The sequence below is a fragment of the Silene latifolia genome, chromosome Y, assembly GCF_048544455.1.
Source record: "Silene latifolia isolate original U9 population chromosome Y, ASM4854445v1, whole genome shotgun sequence".
NCBI classification, from domain to species: Eukaryota; Viridiplantae; Streptophyta; class Magnoliopsida; order Caryophyllales; family Caryophyllaceae; genus Silene; species Silene latifolia.
The window spans coordinates 397,203,012-397,222,288 of NC_133538.1; the positions used below are offsets into that span (position 1 = coordinate 397,203,012).

The 19,277-nt window shown below is 36.6% G+C and overlaps 2 protein-coding genes across 2 annotated transcripts; both read left to right on the forward strand.

Moving 5' to 3' along the window:
* The first annotated feature begins 7,449 nt into the window (after positions 1 to 7,449).
* On the forward strand, positions 7,450 to 8,628 carry LOC141634502 (uncharacterized). The gene is made up of 4 exons (XM_074446651.1): positions 7,450 to 7,559; positions 7,905 to 7,959; positions 8,118 to 8,249; positions 8,521 to 8,628. The coding sequence occupies exons 1-4, from the start codon at positions 7,483 to 7,485 to the stop codon at positions 8,572 to 8,574; spliced, it is 318 nt and encodes a 105-aa protein (XP_074302752.1). The 5' UTR covers positions 7,450 to 7,482; the 3' UTR covers positions 8,575 to 8,628.
* Positions 8,629 to 12,479: 3,851 nt separating this feature from the next.
* Positions 12,480 to 13,247, forward strand: LOC141632149 (uncharacterized). Its single transcript, XM_074444723.1, has one exon. The coding sequence runs from the start codon at positions 12,480 to 12,482 to the stop codon at positions 13,245 to 13,247; it is 768 nt and encodes a 255-aa protein (XP_074300824.1).
* The last annotated feature ends 6,030 nt before the right edge of the window (positions 13,248 to 19,277 follow it).

The window sequence follows — 19,277 nt, forward strand, 5'->3', positions numbered from 1 at the left end:
CAAGTACATAAACTTATCATACAACTTTACGCAAACAAAATATACGTATACGACACAACATTCCTATTCACATGTTACTATTATGCCACATTATAAATCATCCATCCTGCAACATCATTATTCATCACATATTCTCATATATGAACTACTCCCCTTTCTACGCCACATCATTCATCATTCTCATATACCTTTCCAACAATTCCAAACAACATTGTAAACCAGCTATCATGCAACATGCTTATTCACAACACTTTATCAGATAACCACTTCATCATTTTCCAACATTTCTATACAACACATCATCCAACATACGCAATAGAACATTAGTAAACACATAGCAATCCCATGATACCCCCTAGTGACCGGTTCAATATTGTAGGGCGAGTTCGCGACTTTAGGACGTCTCCCAAGTCTTTGCATTAACTCCTACAACTTCTACCCAGGTTCATTTTAATTTGACTCCCTATGTTCATTAGGTTCATTGGTTACAGGTTTCAAGATCGTCACTCTGATACCACTTTGTAACACCCCCATACTCCAAGTGCCTTACCAGGACCACTTAAGGCATGGAAGTGCTACCATCTCGGTTACCCGAGGCAATGATAATCAAATAGACAATAACGAAACGTACTTTATTAAATAGTTTAACGTAATACAAGTCCAACCAAAACTGATAAAGTAAAAAGTACAATTGTTCTCAAAATGTTAAACCAACTAAACAACGAAAGAGTGTTCGACACAGCGGAAGACTTCTAAGACAGCTCGTGATGACTCGACCCAGCTATCCCATGTGCATCAACTCATACCTGCTCAATAACTGCTCACCACCCCCCGAATGGATCACCACGGTTTTTAAAACATTTAAACGGGGTCAGTACTGATTACACAACACAAACAGCTGCAATGAAACCATATTATAAACACCTTAAACAGCACATCTCAATCTCCACAACTCCACCCTATCTCTACATATCTGACTACACACCGAAGTGTGTAGCCCTGCCAGAGTACCCATCGCAACAGATATTCCTCGCCGCCAGTGGGGGACCGCAGCCGTTCCCACCTAAGCCCCGCTCATCTCCATCGAGCGATAAACTCATGTTCATTAATGTGCACATCCCTTCAATGGCGGGTTCCACAAAAGGCAAATCAAGGGCGTGAAGTCACTCCCGCAAGTGACTACACTCAGCCAGGGATGCACCCCGAAGATCACAGACAGTTATACAGTAATCACAATACTTCTATCAACAACCACCAAATTAGAATCCAATACGATAATTACTCAACAACAACAATACTAACAACATAAATATCAACCATGCCATGTAATTAATACCGAGTAGGGAAACCCTACCTGGAATAAGCCATCACAAGATTGTCACAATCAGCTAATCAACATCGTCCTTCCATGAAATTACTTCCTATCAAACATACAATCATACAATCACAATCTAACATCAACAATACTCCCCAAAACCCCCAAATTACCCAATTAGGGTTTCAACTCAAATCAATGAAATGATATAAAAACTATACTAGGATCTTACCCACAATGCGACAGTCTCAACGGCATAAAGAACTCAACGATCCGACGACTCTAGCCCTTAGGATTTGATAGCAATGTGAGAGAGGAGAACTACGTAACCTTGTTTTCTCTTTTGTGAAACTTATAATGAAATAAGAGTGAAAAAGAAATGCCGAAATATGTTTTTATAACCTTCTCGCGTTGCTATCAAAACCCGGCAAACAACCCGTAAAAACACACTTACTCGATCGAGTAAGTGACTTACTTGATCGAGTGACCCCTACTCGATCGAGTCCCCAACTTACTCGATCGAGTACCCTACAGGCAGACTACTGTTTTGCGTAAAAAGCTACTTACTCGACAGAGTAAGCCCCACTCGATAGAGTACCCATAGACACATAAAACCGTAGTATTACACCTAGTCTAAATCTGGCCGGACTCTCGGGACAGCACAGTTCCCGATTCGACATGCAACAGGACAGTCCGCATCCAAGACCCGAACCCTAAATCGGAAATCGAGAACCCACAATCGTCAGGACAGTCCGAAAGAGGCGGAAGATATGAGCTAAACCCACAATCGGCAGGACAGTCCGAAAGAGGCGTAAAGATAAGTCAAGCAAAAAGGTATAGCATAAAGGCATTATAACCGGAATACGACTCATTTCAATTAATCATGTGGAATAAATCACTCGTATTTGAAATACGATAAATAAATAAATGAGAATAAATGAATTAAAGTATATATTAATTAATAAAATATGAAATTCCCACAAATTATGTCAGCCATATATCTTGATAGCCACCCAACACTACCCATTGTATTAGGCGAGCATGACATATATAAGTCAACCCACCTTTTTTTTTTAGTTTCCATCATGAACCAATGAATCATATTAAATTAAATACACAATGTTCATGTTATAGGAGAAAGTGGAACGGCCCCTGCACATGCGTGGAAAAGCCGGCAAAACAGTAGCATATAAACCCATATGAGACCGTTTAAGACGGATTTTGAAGCATGAACAAGATGGGATTCATCCATATAAATTACCCAATTCATACATGTATATACATATGAGATAGAGGCCAACAATTTGGTCCAATTCAACAAGAAAAGACGACTCAAAACAGCCCCTAAACATGACTCAAATACACGGTTTCAAGCTATTGTGAGACCGTCTTAAGACAACTTTTTAAGCATGAAAATGATAGTATTCATCCAAACAAATTACCCAACATAATTACCCACTTTACCAAGAATCTAAAGGTACCAACTTTTCTGAAAATGGATAAGTAAAACTCGAATAAAACCGTCTTAAAAACCGCACCACCAACACCAGATTCACGGTCCAAAACAGAGTACGAAACCTGCAAAAATACTCCCATTTTTCGCATGAAAGTATTCCAACCAAGGGCCATGCTAAGACAACGTTTAAGACAAAAATTGTGTCTGAAATTTACATGTCTAAAGCAGTTCAAAGACAGTCCCAAAGGGCCACCTAAATCTTTCCGAATCTGACCAAATTACTAGCGCTTTGAGGCGGAAATTCGTCATATTAAGCACACGACACAGACGTACCTCAAGTGAGCATATAAACCGAGTAGAATCCCAACACATTCAACCGTTTAAAAGAGGAAATGCATAAAGAACCAATCTTTAACATACAAGGGCATGTAACACGACACATAAGACGTGATTTCGACATTTTGTCGAGTAACCTAGCACTGTTACCTTAACTTCTTCAATCTTCGAGGAAATCGTCTACTATGAACAAGTTTCCTTCCGCGTCCTCAATGTCTTCACCTAGAAACTAAAATTACACCCAAAATTAGCTTAAAAACGTCACACCCATAAGACTGGTCGAGACGAAAACTCCACAAGCCTACGTCTTTCTTACCTAGGAAGGTGAAGGAGGAAGTAAGAAGGATAATGATGCAAGAATTATAAATTTTGGTTGAGAAATGGAGGAGGGATCTCGGTTTGAAAGGTCGAAAAATGGAGTTTGTACAGTGCACTCTGTTTTATTGTTGCTGCTGGTATATTCGAAAAAGATGAAGGTTGCAGGGGATTTTAAGACAAAAGAAAGAAGGGAAGATGCAGGGGGTGGGGATAGAGGTGGCCAACAGCACTGGCTGGCCCGGCCAAGCCCGACGGGCCCTTTTAGCACACAGCCCGACCATGCCCGACCCAACCTGCCTAGCCCGCCTCCCTATCCTGGCCTGGCCCGGGTTAAGAAACCCAAACCCAGCCCGTCCACTTACCCGCCCTCTGACCCGTATCTGACTCGGCCTCTAACCCGGCCCGGTCTGGCCCGACCAAAAGTGATGTTGTTGCTTAACGGCTATATGACAGTATGACACTAATTGATTAGTGTCAAATCTAATTGATTAGTGTCAAATTGATAATTAATTGGCAATTTGGCTTGTGTGATATGAATTTGGCAATTTTATATCTTGTCTTCAATTAGTGTGATAGATTGATAACTTTGTTATCATCCATGTCCAACGTCTACTAATTTCAACGGCTAGTTTAGATTTGTTTTTTTTTCTTCCTAATTCTAATCCTATAAATACCCCCCTAATTCCCACACTAATCCTCACATTTTCTCAACTCTCTATCTTAATCTATTCTATATATTCAAATTATCAAGTTTTATTGATTAATTTAAGTTACAATATATTAGATTACTAGTATAATAGAATTATCTTATTAATAATTATTATAAATTTATAATTCTTACTAATTATTATGTACTAAATTAAATTTTAGAATTATAATTATATAAAAATGGAAGAAGGAAGGGATTATACTCCGGAAGAAGTTGATGCGATATTTGCGTCTCAAGAGGGTAATATATTTTATTTTCGTTTTTTAATTATTGTTAATTTCGTTTTTAAATTAGTGTTACTTCTATTTTTTAATTAATGTTTTTTTGTTTTAATTATGCATTTTAGAAATATAATCATCTAATTTATTTGAATTTTTGTAGGTTCTACCCATAATGCACACATTGAAGAAGAAGCAAATCAAAGTAAAAAAGGAAATAAAAAATCATATGTATGGAGCTATTTCATGAGGGTGCAAGACAAAAAAGATCCAAGGAGTCATCGTTGTATATGCACCGTTTGCCGTGATGTAAAGAAAGAAATAAAAGATTATGCTTGGAAAGTTGGAAGCGGACTTGGAAGTATGAGTCGCCACTTGAATAAAGAGCATGGTATAAGCGGAAGTGGTGTTGCTAGCCAAACTCAAACCCAACTTAGCGGTTTAATGAGCAAAGAAGCCGGTGGAGGTAAACCTTTTTTTTATAACCAAAAGGCTATGATTGGTCATATGGCTACATTCGTTAATCTTGAAGAGTTGCCTTTTACTTATGGCGAAAATGTTAATTTGGAAAATTTTAATAGGCGAGCATTACAACCCGCTTTTACTCGTGTTAACCGTTTCCACACTTTAAAACGAACTACTATGGAACAATATAAAGAACAAAAAAAAAGAATTAATTGATGTTTTGCTAATTATGATGGTCGAGTAGCATTAACTAGCGACACATGGACTACAAAACAAAATGATCCGTTTTTGTGTGTTACTGTTCATTAGATTGATCATGATTATTTTTTACAAAAACGTATTATTGTTTTTTATATCATGGAAGAAAAACACACCGGTTATAACCTCTTTTTGCGTCTTAAAAAATGTTTAGAAAAATTTAATTTGTCTAAGAAAGTTTTTTCCATCTCATTTGACAATGCATCAGCTAACACTAAATGTATTGAACATGTTCCTGGAATGGATAACTTATTGCTAAATGGCAAACTTGTGCATATTAGGTGTTGTACCCATATTATAAACTGGCGGCTCAAGAAGGAGTTACTTTTCTTGCACCACTTTTAAAACCAATCAAAACTTGCATTAATTGGATTAGAAATGCTAGATCGATGAAAACACAATACAAAACATTGTGTAAGCAACATGGGTTAAAACCCGAACAATGGTCCACCGACTGCCCTACTATGTGGAATTCGACATAGAAATTGCTTAACCAAGCTGTAAAGTATAAAGTCGTTTTAAATGAGTTATATAATAGTCACCAACGTTACGACCATGAAATGCTTGATAATAGTATGTGGACAATTGCCGAAAATTTTTGTAATCTATTTGAACCGTTTTACAAAGCTACCAACATTTTCTCTCTTGTGTATGAACCTAATGTGCATTTAGTTATACTTGAATGTCTAAAGATCGTTCTTGCATTTTCTAAGATTGAAAAGGCCGAAGCATGTTTAATACCCGTAATCATTGATATGAAAAAAAAATGGATGAATTATTTTAGTACTTTTCCGCATATAGATGATGTAGCTTGCATATTAGATCCATGTGTTAAACATATTGGTTTAAGGAATAGCGTAGAATATTATTATAAATTGCTTGGTGTTGAATTTAATGCCCAAAATTATGTTGATGAATGTATTAATATTTTACGTGAGTTGTCTAAAATTTATGTTACGGTTAATGATGAGTCTAGTAGTAGTAACCCTCCAGCTCAAAAGAGCGCTCGGTTTGACAACGAACTTCATTCAATTTTATTTCGGAGATCGTCAACACAATCCTCCACTACTACTATTTGCGCCACAAAAGACTTGGACGATTATTTATCATATCAGGTTGAACAAAATGATAAGGATTTCAACATCCTTCTTTTGTGGAAATCCCGTTCCATCCAATTCTCTTTACTATCAAAAATAGCAAGAGACGTACTTGTTGTTCCTGCTTCTACGATTGCGTCGGAGTCCGCTTTTAGTGCAGGTGGAAGAGTTTTAGATGACAGAAGATCTAGCCTAGCACCCTCGACCGTAAAGATGTGTGTGCGTAAAAAAGATTGGGATCAAGCCAAAATAAGACGTCAAGGGGCAACGGAGTACGACCTATTAGAGGAAGACGACCGTACCGACGATGGGTCATCCGAGACGAGCTCTCCAACCTAGAAAGGTCAAAGTCATCCAACCGCCTATAATCCAAAAACAGGTAAGTCAGGTAAGTAAAGAACTACGTGGGTTTTGATTCTTCCGAGTTCCGACGAAGATACGTAGGCAACTTAATCCTTACTCTTTAAAAAGAGGGGACTTGGTATCACTGTAGCTATGAATAGTGCCTACCAAAGTCTCCCTCTGCCGTTGATTTATTTACACATTAAATCTCCACCATCCATCTCTGTTATACTCACAACCACAACTTTCGGTCCTTCTCTGCTCAATCCCGCTCATTCTCATTTCATTCCTCACTTCTCACCTCACTCCTTCGATGCTCTCACAAAACCTAGAAACCTGATCGTGAATCTCCTCAAAGGTATTCACTCTTTCTTATAATTGATTCTGAATTAGTTTTTTATGTTTATTCTATTTGATTTCCAAGGATAGCGTCTCTGAATCTCTTATTTTCAAGTTATTTCCGTTTGTTTTCCTTTATGTTGGAGTGTTATAATGATTTTGGGGTCGGATAGCGGTTAGATTTGGTACTGCCTGAACTTTGTTTGCGTGGATTTGTAGGTTTCGTGAGCTGCTTTGGGATTTTCAGTTTGATTAAGATGTGGTTAAGCTCCTTTGAGTGTCAATCGGGTTACTTATGTCTCCTCAAAGGTATTTTACTCCTTAAGCGATTTGGCTTTCATTTTTTTGTAATCTCCTGGTATTTACTCCTTATTAGGGATTCCGCGTTCGTTTTTTTTTTTTTTTTTTTTTGTCTGTTTAGGATTGGTTCCAGTTTTGGGGATTTCTCACAGTTTGAATCCGCTAATTAGATTTGTTTTCAATTGTTATTTGTTATTATTGATTTATTACTACTACTGTTATTACTTTCATTATTATTATTATTCGAATGATGTCTGATCTCATTATTATCGCCACGATCCTGGAGCTGAAGTTGTGGACATGCACTAGATCCTGGGGCTGGATTTGGCATGAGCTTGGAGTTGTTTGGAGCTTTGAGGAGATGCTTAGCTACTAGGGCCACTGTTTTGGATGGTGCGTTAACCAGGTATTATTAGTATTGTTACTGCTATTTCTTTGTTAGACCTGTATTCACTCTTCAATTGATGCGCGGTCAGTTTTGTACATTCATAAGATCAGCTTTATTGCAGTCTCTTTATCGATTGTATTGCGCTTTATCCTTGTTGTGATTGCATTTTTCGTGGACTGCGGTGTTCCGGAGTATAAGGCGACAAATGGCTTTGTGTTGTCTTCTCTGCCCAATTCATGGTGTGTTTAGTGGCATGGGCATTGGCTTACCGTCTAAAGCCTGCCTGTTTACTTATCTCTGCAGTCTTTTTTTACCTTTCAAGATTTTCTGATATGTGTTAATTTGGGTTTCTCGCATTTCCAGGTACCCGCTCTTTCCAATCTCCGGTGTTCTTTGTTTGCGCCTTGCGGTGGAGCCGGTATTATATTCGACTGGCTATGTACTGACTTTTTTTTTGCCTTTTTCAAGCACTTTATAACCTCTGTTCTTTGGAGTTTCTTGCATTGCTACATTATAGCTAGGAATAATACCTTCTCACACCATTTTCTGCCGTTGATTTCTCCCTTGTGATCTCAGATTCTTGGCCCTTTATTTTACTTTCACCTGCAGCCACACTTTTTGCCATTCTTACTGCCACTCTACTTCACTCATTCTCGTCCATCATTTGCTTATCACTCCTCGATCAACACCCTCGTCAAAAACCTAAAGGTATTTTTACTCTTAAACCCATTTTTTGTTGTTTATTATTTCAATTTTATTTCGTTATTATTATGGTTATGGGGGTATGATGTTGTTAATGGTGCTCTGCTTGCTCCGTTTGCGTAGTTTGTTCAAATCCTTGTTTTGCCAAGTGAATCTTTTTAGTTTAGGGTTGAGGATATTGTAATCAGGCCTTGATTCGGGGTTCAGGTTTTGTAGTGTTGTTGCCGTTGATGGTTGTCCGGTATTATTATAATTATTATTATTGCTCCTATGCTAGATAGGATGGATTTCTTCGCAGCTGGGATGGGCTCTATCTGTGCTCAGCAGTTGAAGGAGGATGCCCGCAGGGCATCTCAAACCCATGGCAGTGGTTCCCGTAGATTTGAAGACAAGAGTACAAGCATGGAAGTAGTTGAATACGAACAAGTCGAGGAAATTATGACACCCGAGAAAATGGCAGAGGTCGCAGTTAGGGTACTATGTGCAGGAATGTCAGTCGCAATGAGCTCACTGACAGAGTTTGCCATTAGTTCAGCCGACTGTTATGCTGAACTTGTACATCAATGGGAAAACGTGAAGTGGCCCCCCAATTCCAGTTAAGATTCGACGACGAACTTGTACCCTATCCGGTTTCGTTGGACCTGATATTGAAAGGTTGGATCTTGATCTTAAAATTTTGGACCCTTTGATCTGGGTTGGATCTGGATCCAACAAAATATCTTACGGTTAGTAATAATGTTATTATTAGATGGTTATTGTTTATCATTGTTTTATAAATGTGAATATGCGTCTCTGATAATTTATTATGGATTCATCATGTAACATTTATCATGTTAATGTGTGAAACTGTTCATTTTCGATTAGCGATTACTCGGAAAGTGAACTTCCCTTTTATCCCTTCTTAGTGCCAGAGGCATAAATAATGTTGCACAATCAAGTTTTGATTTGACGCTTACCTGATTGGCGACCCGATATTTGTTAATTAACTTTGACATTTCCTCTTATATACTCCATTATTCCTTTGGTGGACTTTGTATATTAATTCTTGTAGTTGTGAACCTTTGATATTGCATAATAGCTTCTTATCTTTAATTCCTTCCGCTTTCTCCTTACCTTTCCACTTTTGGTGGATTAATTATAGATGGGTGCCTTGCTGATTCTTAACCATTCATAGGAACCTTCGTAAGATTGAGCTGACGCACAATGGGAAATGCACGACGACGGTGACGATGACGGTGGTGAGGTGATGGCTGAAAGTTTCTTTCTGGTTTTAACAAAAAAAACTTTAAAACTTTAACTTGGTGGGTTGTTTTTCTTGCTGTTTTTTTGTGTGCCTCAGATTCGTTATGTATATGAGATTATATTTTATTTTTTTGTTTCCATTTTGGAATTTCAGTTTATGGCTGTTTTTTTTTTTTTTTTTTGCTTTATGATGCGCTTTCTTTCGTTACTTTAACCAAGTTCAAAGAAATTCATGTACATTACAATTGTCTAGGCTTTACGGATTCATTTTCGGGGTACTTGATTTGTTGAGTTTCTCGATCTATGGAATCTGTGATATGTACAAAAATGACCCATTTTTGTTTATTGATGTGCGGAATAATGAATTTTGGTATGCTCTTTCCAATTTAAGTTGGTGTTGCGGTGAGAAACACGGAATATGATTAGTTGAATAAGATCACCTTACCTTTGAAATAAGGAATTCCTTTATTGCTTTTATGTGTCTTCTATTTTAAAAGGCTAATATCGTGCTTATGGCAAGTATTTAGTGAATGTCGCTAATGATATACGGCTTCTTAGTCTACTATTATAATTCAAAGATGAAAACGCCTACCATTGATTTTTTTGGTAATAATTCAAATGTGTTGTTGATGATTGCTATTCCTTGACATATTTCATACATGTTAACTTAGTTGATAATGCTTTGATGACAGCTTCAGATTTTAAGCTAGGAGATAGAACTACAGAAAGAGAAAGGAGTTTTAGTCGAACGTGAGATAAAAATGAACGGTGTCGATTGTGGTGCCTGTGGCGGATGTGAGACTGCCGGGGTCAGACCACCATCATTTCTGATCGAGTGGAAGCTTCTCAGGTTTTTTGGCTAACGCGCCTCCTCCTGAAGTTCAAGAAGGTATTTATGTTATTATTGTGCATCATTTTATGTATTGTTGACTTGTTGTACACATAGAAACTTTGGATGCGATATAATTGTGTGAACCACTTGATTTCATCTGTATTGGTTTAAATTTAGGTTTTTTTGTTGGAATTGTTATTTGGCAGGTTGCATATGGCTAAACCTCTTCACTCATACTCTATCTCTCTTAATCTCGGTATCTAGCTGAATACTTGCCTTTTCAACTTCACATCTTCTGGAGGTCCATTGTGTCCAACCAAAACTGTTCGCTATGAAGCTTGAGATGCTTGAGATGCACTTCTTTTCCCTGTGAGTAGTTATGCTTATGCCTATTCGACTGTCTTTGTTTGGTAGAGTGATTGTCTCACAAAGCTCTAATGCTTGTAATTACAGTTGACCGATTTTGGGCTCTTAAAGGTTGGTCTCATTAACAGCACTAATGACTTATCTGGTCCGTCAGTTGGCAGCTCCTGTTTTTTGGGTGACGAGAATCCTGATTCTATGCTGGATTATCCACCAAAGCGAGAGCAACACCAGAAACATGCTGTTGTAGGAACTCCTGATTATTTAGCTCCAGAGATACTTCTTGGAATGGGACATGGTTTGATAAATGTTTTTGCATTTATTTTTATAAGTTTGTTAGTTTATCATATCCTCATTTAGTTATTGTTTTGTGGGCTGGTCTTTAATGTTATCCAGGTGCATCTGCTGATTGGTGGTCTGTACTCTGTAGGTGTTATTCTTTTTGAGCATCTTGTAGGAATTCCACCATTCAATGCGGCGAATCCTCAAGTAAATCAAAATTTGCAGGACAAATTTAATATCCTGACATAGATTAATACTACTTCGTCCGTAATACATAGATTACACTAGCTGTTGTGGAATCATCCATTTCACATCAGAAACTCCTTGGAAATTAAAAGTCATGGTATACATGATACAAATAATCTTTTTTGCAAATCGCCTTTATTGTTGGATCTTTGATATTGGTCTTATCTCTTCAGGGAACACCATTGTTCATGAGTTTTTCCTCTGTTGCTATTGATCTATCATTTTGTTTGTTGCAGCAAATTTTTGTTAACATTATGAATCATGATATCCCATGGCCTAAGTTCCCGGAGGAAAAGAGTTATGAAGCTTATGACTTAATCAGGAAGTAAGTTGTCGGAAAGTCAGTCAGCTTGTTGATTTGTTCTTTCTCTGATTAGCTATTCTAGGCACTATGTTTGGTGCTCTTGCATGTATGACTTATAAAGAGCTACAGAGTAATTTCTAATGTTGACATTCTAAAACTGTATATGCATTGTAACTTAGCTGTGTCATTTGTTCTGGAATACTAAAACAGTAGACAAAACTTAAGGTGGCTTCATACTGACCATTAAAGTTACTCACACCCTTTCCTTTCCTTTCGGACCATTCTTTTTCTTCTACTTTCTGAAAACTATGGTGTATTATACAAGTTTGACGATTTATTTCATACTTTGTTTACATGGTGTGTTCTACACAAAAGTACTTTACACGATTATTCAAATTGGGGCACCGCGCCCGGGAGGGCGCGGAGCAACAACTAGTTATTACTCCCTCCACTTATCTATGTTCACCCCATTTGATATTGCACAAGGATTAAGGGTCTTCATTAAACAATGAAAAAGTATTCAATAGCATGCAAGTGGGGCTTGATGTTAGCTTCTAAACTGAAAGGCTTAATACAAGGTTAAGTTAATTAACAACACTTCAATTATTTCATTTCCCTCCAAAATACAAGGAGTGGGAAATTTAAAATGTCATAAATGTTTCCCCCCAAAAACCTTGGGTTCCTAAATGTCTGATTACATAAACTTCCAGTGAAGCATATTACATCTCTTCCAAAAACTAACCTAGCCTACATATTTATACAACTTCTCTTCCATATTCTTCTTCTCTTACATATTCTTCTTCTTCTTCTTCTTCTTCTTCTTCTTCTTCTTCTCTTCCATCTTCTTCTTCTTCTCTGCCATAATCTGCACTTCAAAAATTCGTTAGTCACAAGTTTAATGATAAAATATCAGCAGTAAAAATAAAGCTTAAAATAGAAAAAAAAACTTACCAACATTAATCAAAAAATGCGTGGCCCAAATCTATCAAATGATGATAGACATAGAATAGGATGCTATTTATTCGAGAATAGCAAGGATGGCAAACCAATAAGAGGCTCAATTAACGTTCTTGCAGCAAAATATATTGTAGACAGGAAAACTATCTTTGAAGTATGGAGGGTTGCTAAACGTCAAAGAGAAGATGGTGAAGCTTTGCAGCTGAATTCCAGAATTAAAGGTAAAAAAAGGAGGGAAACACTTGAAGTACCAATAGACAGAATATTAGCTACACCAATGGGAGAAAGGGGATCACTGCATGCATTTGGTGAAGCTATTGGTGTCTCAGCAACAACAATATTCAATTGGGTTAAACAAGGCAAACTTCGAAGCCATACATCAGCATTGCACTCAAGTCTGGCTGATGAGAACATGTTCAACAGGTTAATATTTTCACTTTCAAAGTTGAGTTATGATAGGATATCAAACTCTTTGAAGTTTAAGGACATGGGAAATATAGTCCATATTGATGAGAAATGGTTCTATATCACACAAGATGGAGCTAAGTTTTTTCTATTGAGTGAAGAAATTGATCCTTATAGACATTGTCAAAGCAAAAGTTTCATCACTAAAGTCATGTTTATGGCTGCCGTTTCAAGACCCATTTATGATGGAGATGGTAACCTTTTGTTTGATGGAAAAATAGGAATATTTCCATTTACCTTCCAAGATCCAGCTAAAAGGAATTCAAAAAATGAGACTGCTGAACTCTTGAAACCAAATCAGTGGCTTCAATAAACAAACAAGTGACTAAGGATATGCTAATAAATAAGGTGATCCCAGCCATTCACAAAATGGCCAAAGATCAATGAGCAAGGAAATCATCATCCAAACAGGATAATGCAAAGCCACATATAAAGGGTAATGACATTGACTTTCTAATGGCAAAACAACTCAAATGGTTTCAACATTAGTTTGACACAACAACCACCAAATTCACCAGATCTCAATGTGTTAGACTTGGGTTTTTTTAACTCAATACAGTCATTGCAAACAAAAAAGAGATCAAGCACAGTTGATAAGTTGGTGTCCAATGTGTTGGACGCTTGGGATGAAGAACCAGCACAATGCTTAAGTGATGTTTGGCTTAGTCTACAAGCATGTATGTTGGAGATAATTAAGCTAAAAGGGCACAATAACTATAAGGTACCACATCTGAAGAAAAAAGCACAAAGGTTGGCAGGAATTTTACCAAGAAATTTAGTTGCAGATGAAGCAATAGTTAGGGAATGTCTTACTCATTTACATGTAAATGGCAAAGAAGCAAACTTAGATGCAATAAGTGTGCCTCTTGCCTTAAATCGTCCCTTTTAGATGAGTGTTTATAACTTAAACATTGCAAACATACAATGTTTAAGCCATAAACATCATTAGGGTTTGGATTTCTTTTGTGCCAATAGACTATGTATTTTGTGATGAGCAATGTTTGAAATGAAAATGATTAAGCTCTCAAAACATTAAGCTTTTTTTATCACTGAGCTATATGTTCACACAAGAAATGTCTCCTAAAGCCATATATATGTACACAAGATATGGTGGAATCAATTCTTAAATGAAAACAGAATGACAAGGCAAGCAGCTCTCAAAACATTAAACTTTTTTTATCACTGAGCTATATGTTCACACAAGAAATGTCTCCTAAAGCCATATATATGTACACAAGATATGGTGGAATCAATTCTTAATGAAAACAGAATGACAAGGCAAGCAGCTCTCAAAACATTAAGCTTTTTTTATCACTGAGCTATATGTTCACACAAGAAATGTCTCCTAAAGCCATATATATGTACACAAGATATGGTGGAATCAACTCTTAAATGAAAACAGAATGACAAGGCAAGCAGCTCTCAAAACATTAAGCTTTTTTTATCACTGAGCTATATGTTCACACAAGAAATGTCTCCTAAAGCCATATATATGTACACAAGATATGGTGGAATCAATTCTTAAATGAAAACAGAATGACAAGGCAAGCAGCTCTCAAAGCATTAAGCTTTTTTTATCACTGAGTTATATGTTCACACAAGAAATGTCTCCTAAAGCCATATATATGTACACAAGATATGGTGGAATCAATTCTTAAATGAAAACAGAATGACAAGGCAAGCAGCTCTCAAAGCATTAAGCTTTTTTTATCAGTGAGCTATATGTTCACACAAGAAATATCTCCTAAAGCCATATATATGTACACAAGATATGGTGGAATCAATTCTTAAATGAAAACAGAATGACAAGGCAAGCAGCTCTCAAAGCATTAAGCTTTTTTTTATCACTGAGCATTAAGACATCAACTATCAGTATATAAATCCCAACAATATTATAAAATGAACACACATGATTGAATCACAGCAATATTATAAAATGAACACACATCAACTATCAGCACATCAACTTTTTTTATTCAATCAGCACACAATCTTTTCCCGTCACATTGAAGGAACACCAACTACAAACAGCAAGTGTGCATCTTATTCAGTTTTATACCCATAAGACAATTGAAAACAAATACTCTTTATGTTATCTTATTCAGTTTTATACCCAAAAGACAACTGAAAACAAATAGGATCACCTTCGAGAGAAAAAAAAATTAACAATTTTAAGCATCAAACAAATTTATCCACTCAACAAATCCTACTCCGTATTAATTAAATCTATCAGCATATAAATCCCAGCAAGCATTAAAAATTTCATGTAAAATGATCAAAATAACAAAAAAAGTTTCAGATCAGAAATATACCAGTTTCGAGCCATTCTTTTCAGATAAGCATTCATGTACTTTGTACAAGGTGAATCAGGCTCATCAACAAAATCATCGTGTTCAAGAACAGTATCCACAAAACTCCCTAAATCACCCGGATCTTGGGAGTTTTGACCCGGATCTTCAAACTCTCTCTTCAACCGGACTCCCTTCCTCCAAAGCCCCTTCACCGATCTCTTTTTCCTCCTTCAAAGCCACTTTCTGCTTCACTTCCTTCTGGTGTTCCTCTGCATCTTCCTTCTTTCTCTTTTTCTCCTTTGCATGTAACAAAAAATATAATCAGAACATTATAAAGAGTATGAAAATACTCCCAGAAACAATCAATGAAAATGATCTATGAAAATACTTCCAGAATCAATCAATGAAAAATATAAACACAACATTATAAAGGATGTCACCTAACCTTGTTCTTATGTAGTGAATATTGCAGACAAAAGGATTGATTAAGTACTTCATTATATTCGATCTTGAACAACGCAGAAGGATCAACATCACAAACGTCAAACCCATCCTCCGTATCTTGAACAATGTAACCATGAAGATCAGAATAATGTAAAAGGGGATTTTTTTTTTTACATTAATAAAAGAAAAATAGAGAATACAGTAGGAGAGGAAGTGAGGGAATGAGAAATGAAGAAGAGGCGGCAGGGAGAGTAAGAGTTTTTTAGTGAGAATACCAGATCTGAATAATGTCAAAGAGAGAGAATAGGGAGAGTTAGGGTTTTTTTAGTGAGATAAGGGAGGCAGGAGGAGAATGGCGGAAGTTTCTAGAGATGGGGATGTAGGGTTTTGACGAGGGAAATTTGTAATGGGTTGGGTAATATGGAGGGAGTCATTAGGCTAATTAGAATTGGGTTGGGTTAGGCTAAATGGGTTAGTGTATTAATCAGAAAATTAGGCCCATAAAGCAATGACACATTTTGTAATATCATAAGTAGGACAAGGACACTTTAGTCATTTACTTTACTAAATAAGGAAAGAATAGAAATGGGGTGAAGATAGGTAATTTGCCAAAAGAGGAAAATGGGGTGAACATAGATAAGTAGAGGGACTATAAAATTTTGAAATTTTTTCCAAAATTTATAGTAGTAAAGTTCAAGCCCTTCATTTTTTTCCCTTTTTTCCCCACAAAACCTTAATTAATCACTAAAAAAAAAATACCAACGTTTTTACCCTGGCAGGTCCCACCAAAATCCCAACCAAGTCCCAACGTTTTACTCATTCGGTCATTCCCAACAAGGCAACAAATTTCAATTTTTTGAAATTTTGATTTTGATTTTTCAATCCCAAATTTCAATTTTGAAATTTGTGCCAACGACAATCATAAGATTTTTTTTTTTAGGGTTTTTCTATATAGTACCCTCGTATTATCCGAAATTTTATATGGTACCCCTACATTTTAAAAATCATCAATGGTACCCCTAAGTTTTATTAGTAATTCTCAGCCGTGACCCTTTTAAATTTTTCCGTCACCTTGGCTCCGTTAAGTGGGTATGTGGCATGCTGATGTGGCTTTTTATTAACACAAATTTGCATTAACCTTGTTATGCTTCGTATCATCCCCAACCTCCCTTAATCACCATTAAATTAGATATGAACATCACTCTCCTACCTAAGCAAAACCCAAATTTATTTTCACATTCACCATCATCATTCTTTTTCACAAACTAATTTCACCCTCATTGTCGCCATTGCTTCCTTCAATTTCTTAATTGAACTTTTGTTTTCTCAATAAATTATGATATACATTTGCCACAACCACCAAATATCTACAAATTCAGCATCACACAACCTCCAATTCATCCCCGAATCCCCTCTCCAACGTAAAAGCGCGCAATCACACCTCATATTCCGCTAAGCCCCTAACCACCATTGTAGTAGTTCTTCTGCCTTTTTTCAACTCACAACCACCGTCCTGACATCAATTCATCTAGTATCGACGACCCCTAAAGTTTACATATTCAATTAGATCTATTGGTTTTCATATTGGGCATGTCCGTAGTAGGGGTTGAGTTGAATAAGCAATCTTGCATGTCGCGGAGAAAGTCATGATTTAAGGTGATGGTGGTGACATTATAGGAAGGAGACATAGTTTGATTTGGTGGGTATTTTTGATGGTAGGTTGATTGAAGTGGAGATCTTTATGGATCCATATTACTGTTTGTTTAGACCATCCCCAAGCAAGGTCAATTGCTAGGTCATGACCTTGCTTGGTCACACTAATCAACAATTAACCAAAAAATTAGGGTGACCTTTGGAGAGAAGAGGTCAATTTGTGACCTTTGGTGGAGCAAATTGACCAAACTCATAACCTATATGTGGCGATATGTGATTGGTTGACAATATTAATAATTAATAAAAAAAAAATATATATGAAAAGGTAATATAATGTGGAGAGATATAATTGGTTGGAAAGTGAAAAATGATTGGGTTGATGACCTAGGTCGTGACCTTCTGCTTGGGAGGGTGAAAGTAGGTCAAGATAAATATAGTGAGATTAAGAGTAAAACAGGATCGTGACCTAATTAGCGCGACCTTTGCTTGGGGATGGTCTTAGTGCCATGTCAAGAAGAAAATGAAGCCACATCAACACTTATCATGCCACATACCCAGTTAACGGAGCAAGGTGACAGAAAAAATTAAAAGGGTCACGGCTGAGAATTACAAATAAAACTTAGGGGTACCATTGATGATTTTAAAAATGCAGGGGCACCACGTAGAATTTCGGATAATACGAGGGTACTATATAGAAAACCCCTTTTTTTTATTTTCCTAATTCTAATCCTATAAATACCCCCCAAATTCCCACATTAATCCGCAAATTTTCTCAACTCTATATCTATCTATTCTACATTTCTATAAATTCAAGTAATTAATATCTATAAAAAAATGGCACGGGAAATATTTGTATGGAGGTACTTCCACAAAATGTCTGATCCAAATACGTCTAATGAATTCAAGTGTATTTGCAAGGTTTGTGAAGATAATAATATTGCTAAATGCTACAAATGGAGGACCGATGGAGGCTACGGCGTCATGTATCGTCATTTGAAGGTGGCCCATGGCATTACTCGTGAATTATACCCGTAATATATAAATCGAGTCATGTCAATTCCAATTATTTATTCCGTCGTTATTATTCAAGTCAAATAATTATGTAATTTAGTTACGGAGTTATCGAATATTCGAATGTATGTCGTTTCTATTACGGAATAATAAAGCTTTTCGCGTACGATTGCAATTTCGTCGTCACTAATTTTTTTTTAAAAAAAAGAAAAAAAAAATATTACACGGGTCCACCAGGCCCGACCCGCTTCCAGCCCGCCCCCCCCCGCCCCCCTGGCTGGCCCGGTCAAACACTGCCACCCCGCCAAGTCGAGGCCAAGCTCCCCCCCCCCCCCCCCGCGGCCGGTTCGGGGCCTAGCCAGTGGAACCCGGCCCGCCCCGCGTAAACCCGGCCCGATAATAGGTCTAGGTGGGGACGGGTAGTATAATAATAATAATAATAATAATAATAATAATAATAATAATAATAATAATAATAATAATAATAATAATAATAATGATAAAAAGAATTATTTAAAAGTAGAGTGTGTGAGGTGAGTGGTATGTGTGTTGTCAAATTTTGATTGGTCCAAGATTAGATATTGCCTTACAAGTAAATTGTGACGGTCTTATGCTAGACGGGAAAATGTCTGAAGTCTATATTAACTTAAGACGGAAAACTATTATTATTACCGTCACTATTATTACTATCCGACTAAAATACATACTTTTATATAAATTAAGCATTAACATATTACTTTTATAAAAATTATGTTTAACATAAAATTAATTAAATTAAATAATTCAAAAATATAAAATAAATTAATTGAACGGTTAAATAAATTACAAATGCTTAAAATAGAAAATTTGCGGGTGTTACAAAGTTTATTTTTTTGAACAATTTTAACACTCGTTTCAAGTTATTCTGGGCTTTATTTCAATCACTATTTATGTAAATGTTTACT

Excerpts from the sequence above, each read along its gene's own strand:
- LOC141634502 (XM_074446651.1), top strand. The coding sequence starts at position 7,483 with ATGAGCTTGGAGTTGTTTGGAGCTTTGAGGAGATGCTTAGCTACTAGG. Across the intron at positions 7,560-7,904 it reads TTGGATGGTGCGTTAACCAG|GTACCCGCTCTTTCCAATCT; the intron begins GTATTATTAGTA and ends TCGCATTTCCAG. Across the intron at positions 8,250-8,520 it reads CCCTCGTCAAAAACCTAAAG|ATAGGATGGATTTCTTCGCA; the intron begins GTATTTTTACTC and ends CTCCTATGCTAG.
- LOC141632149 (XM_074444723.1), top strand. The coding sequence starts at position 12,480 with ATGCGTGGCCCAAATCTATCAAATGATGATAGACATAGAATAGGATGC.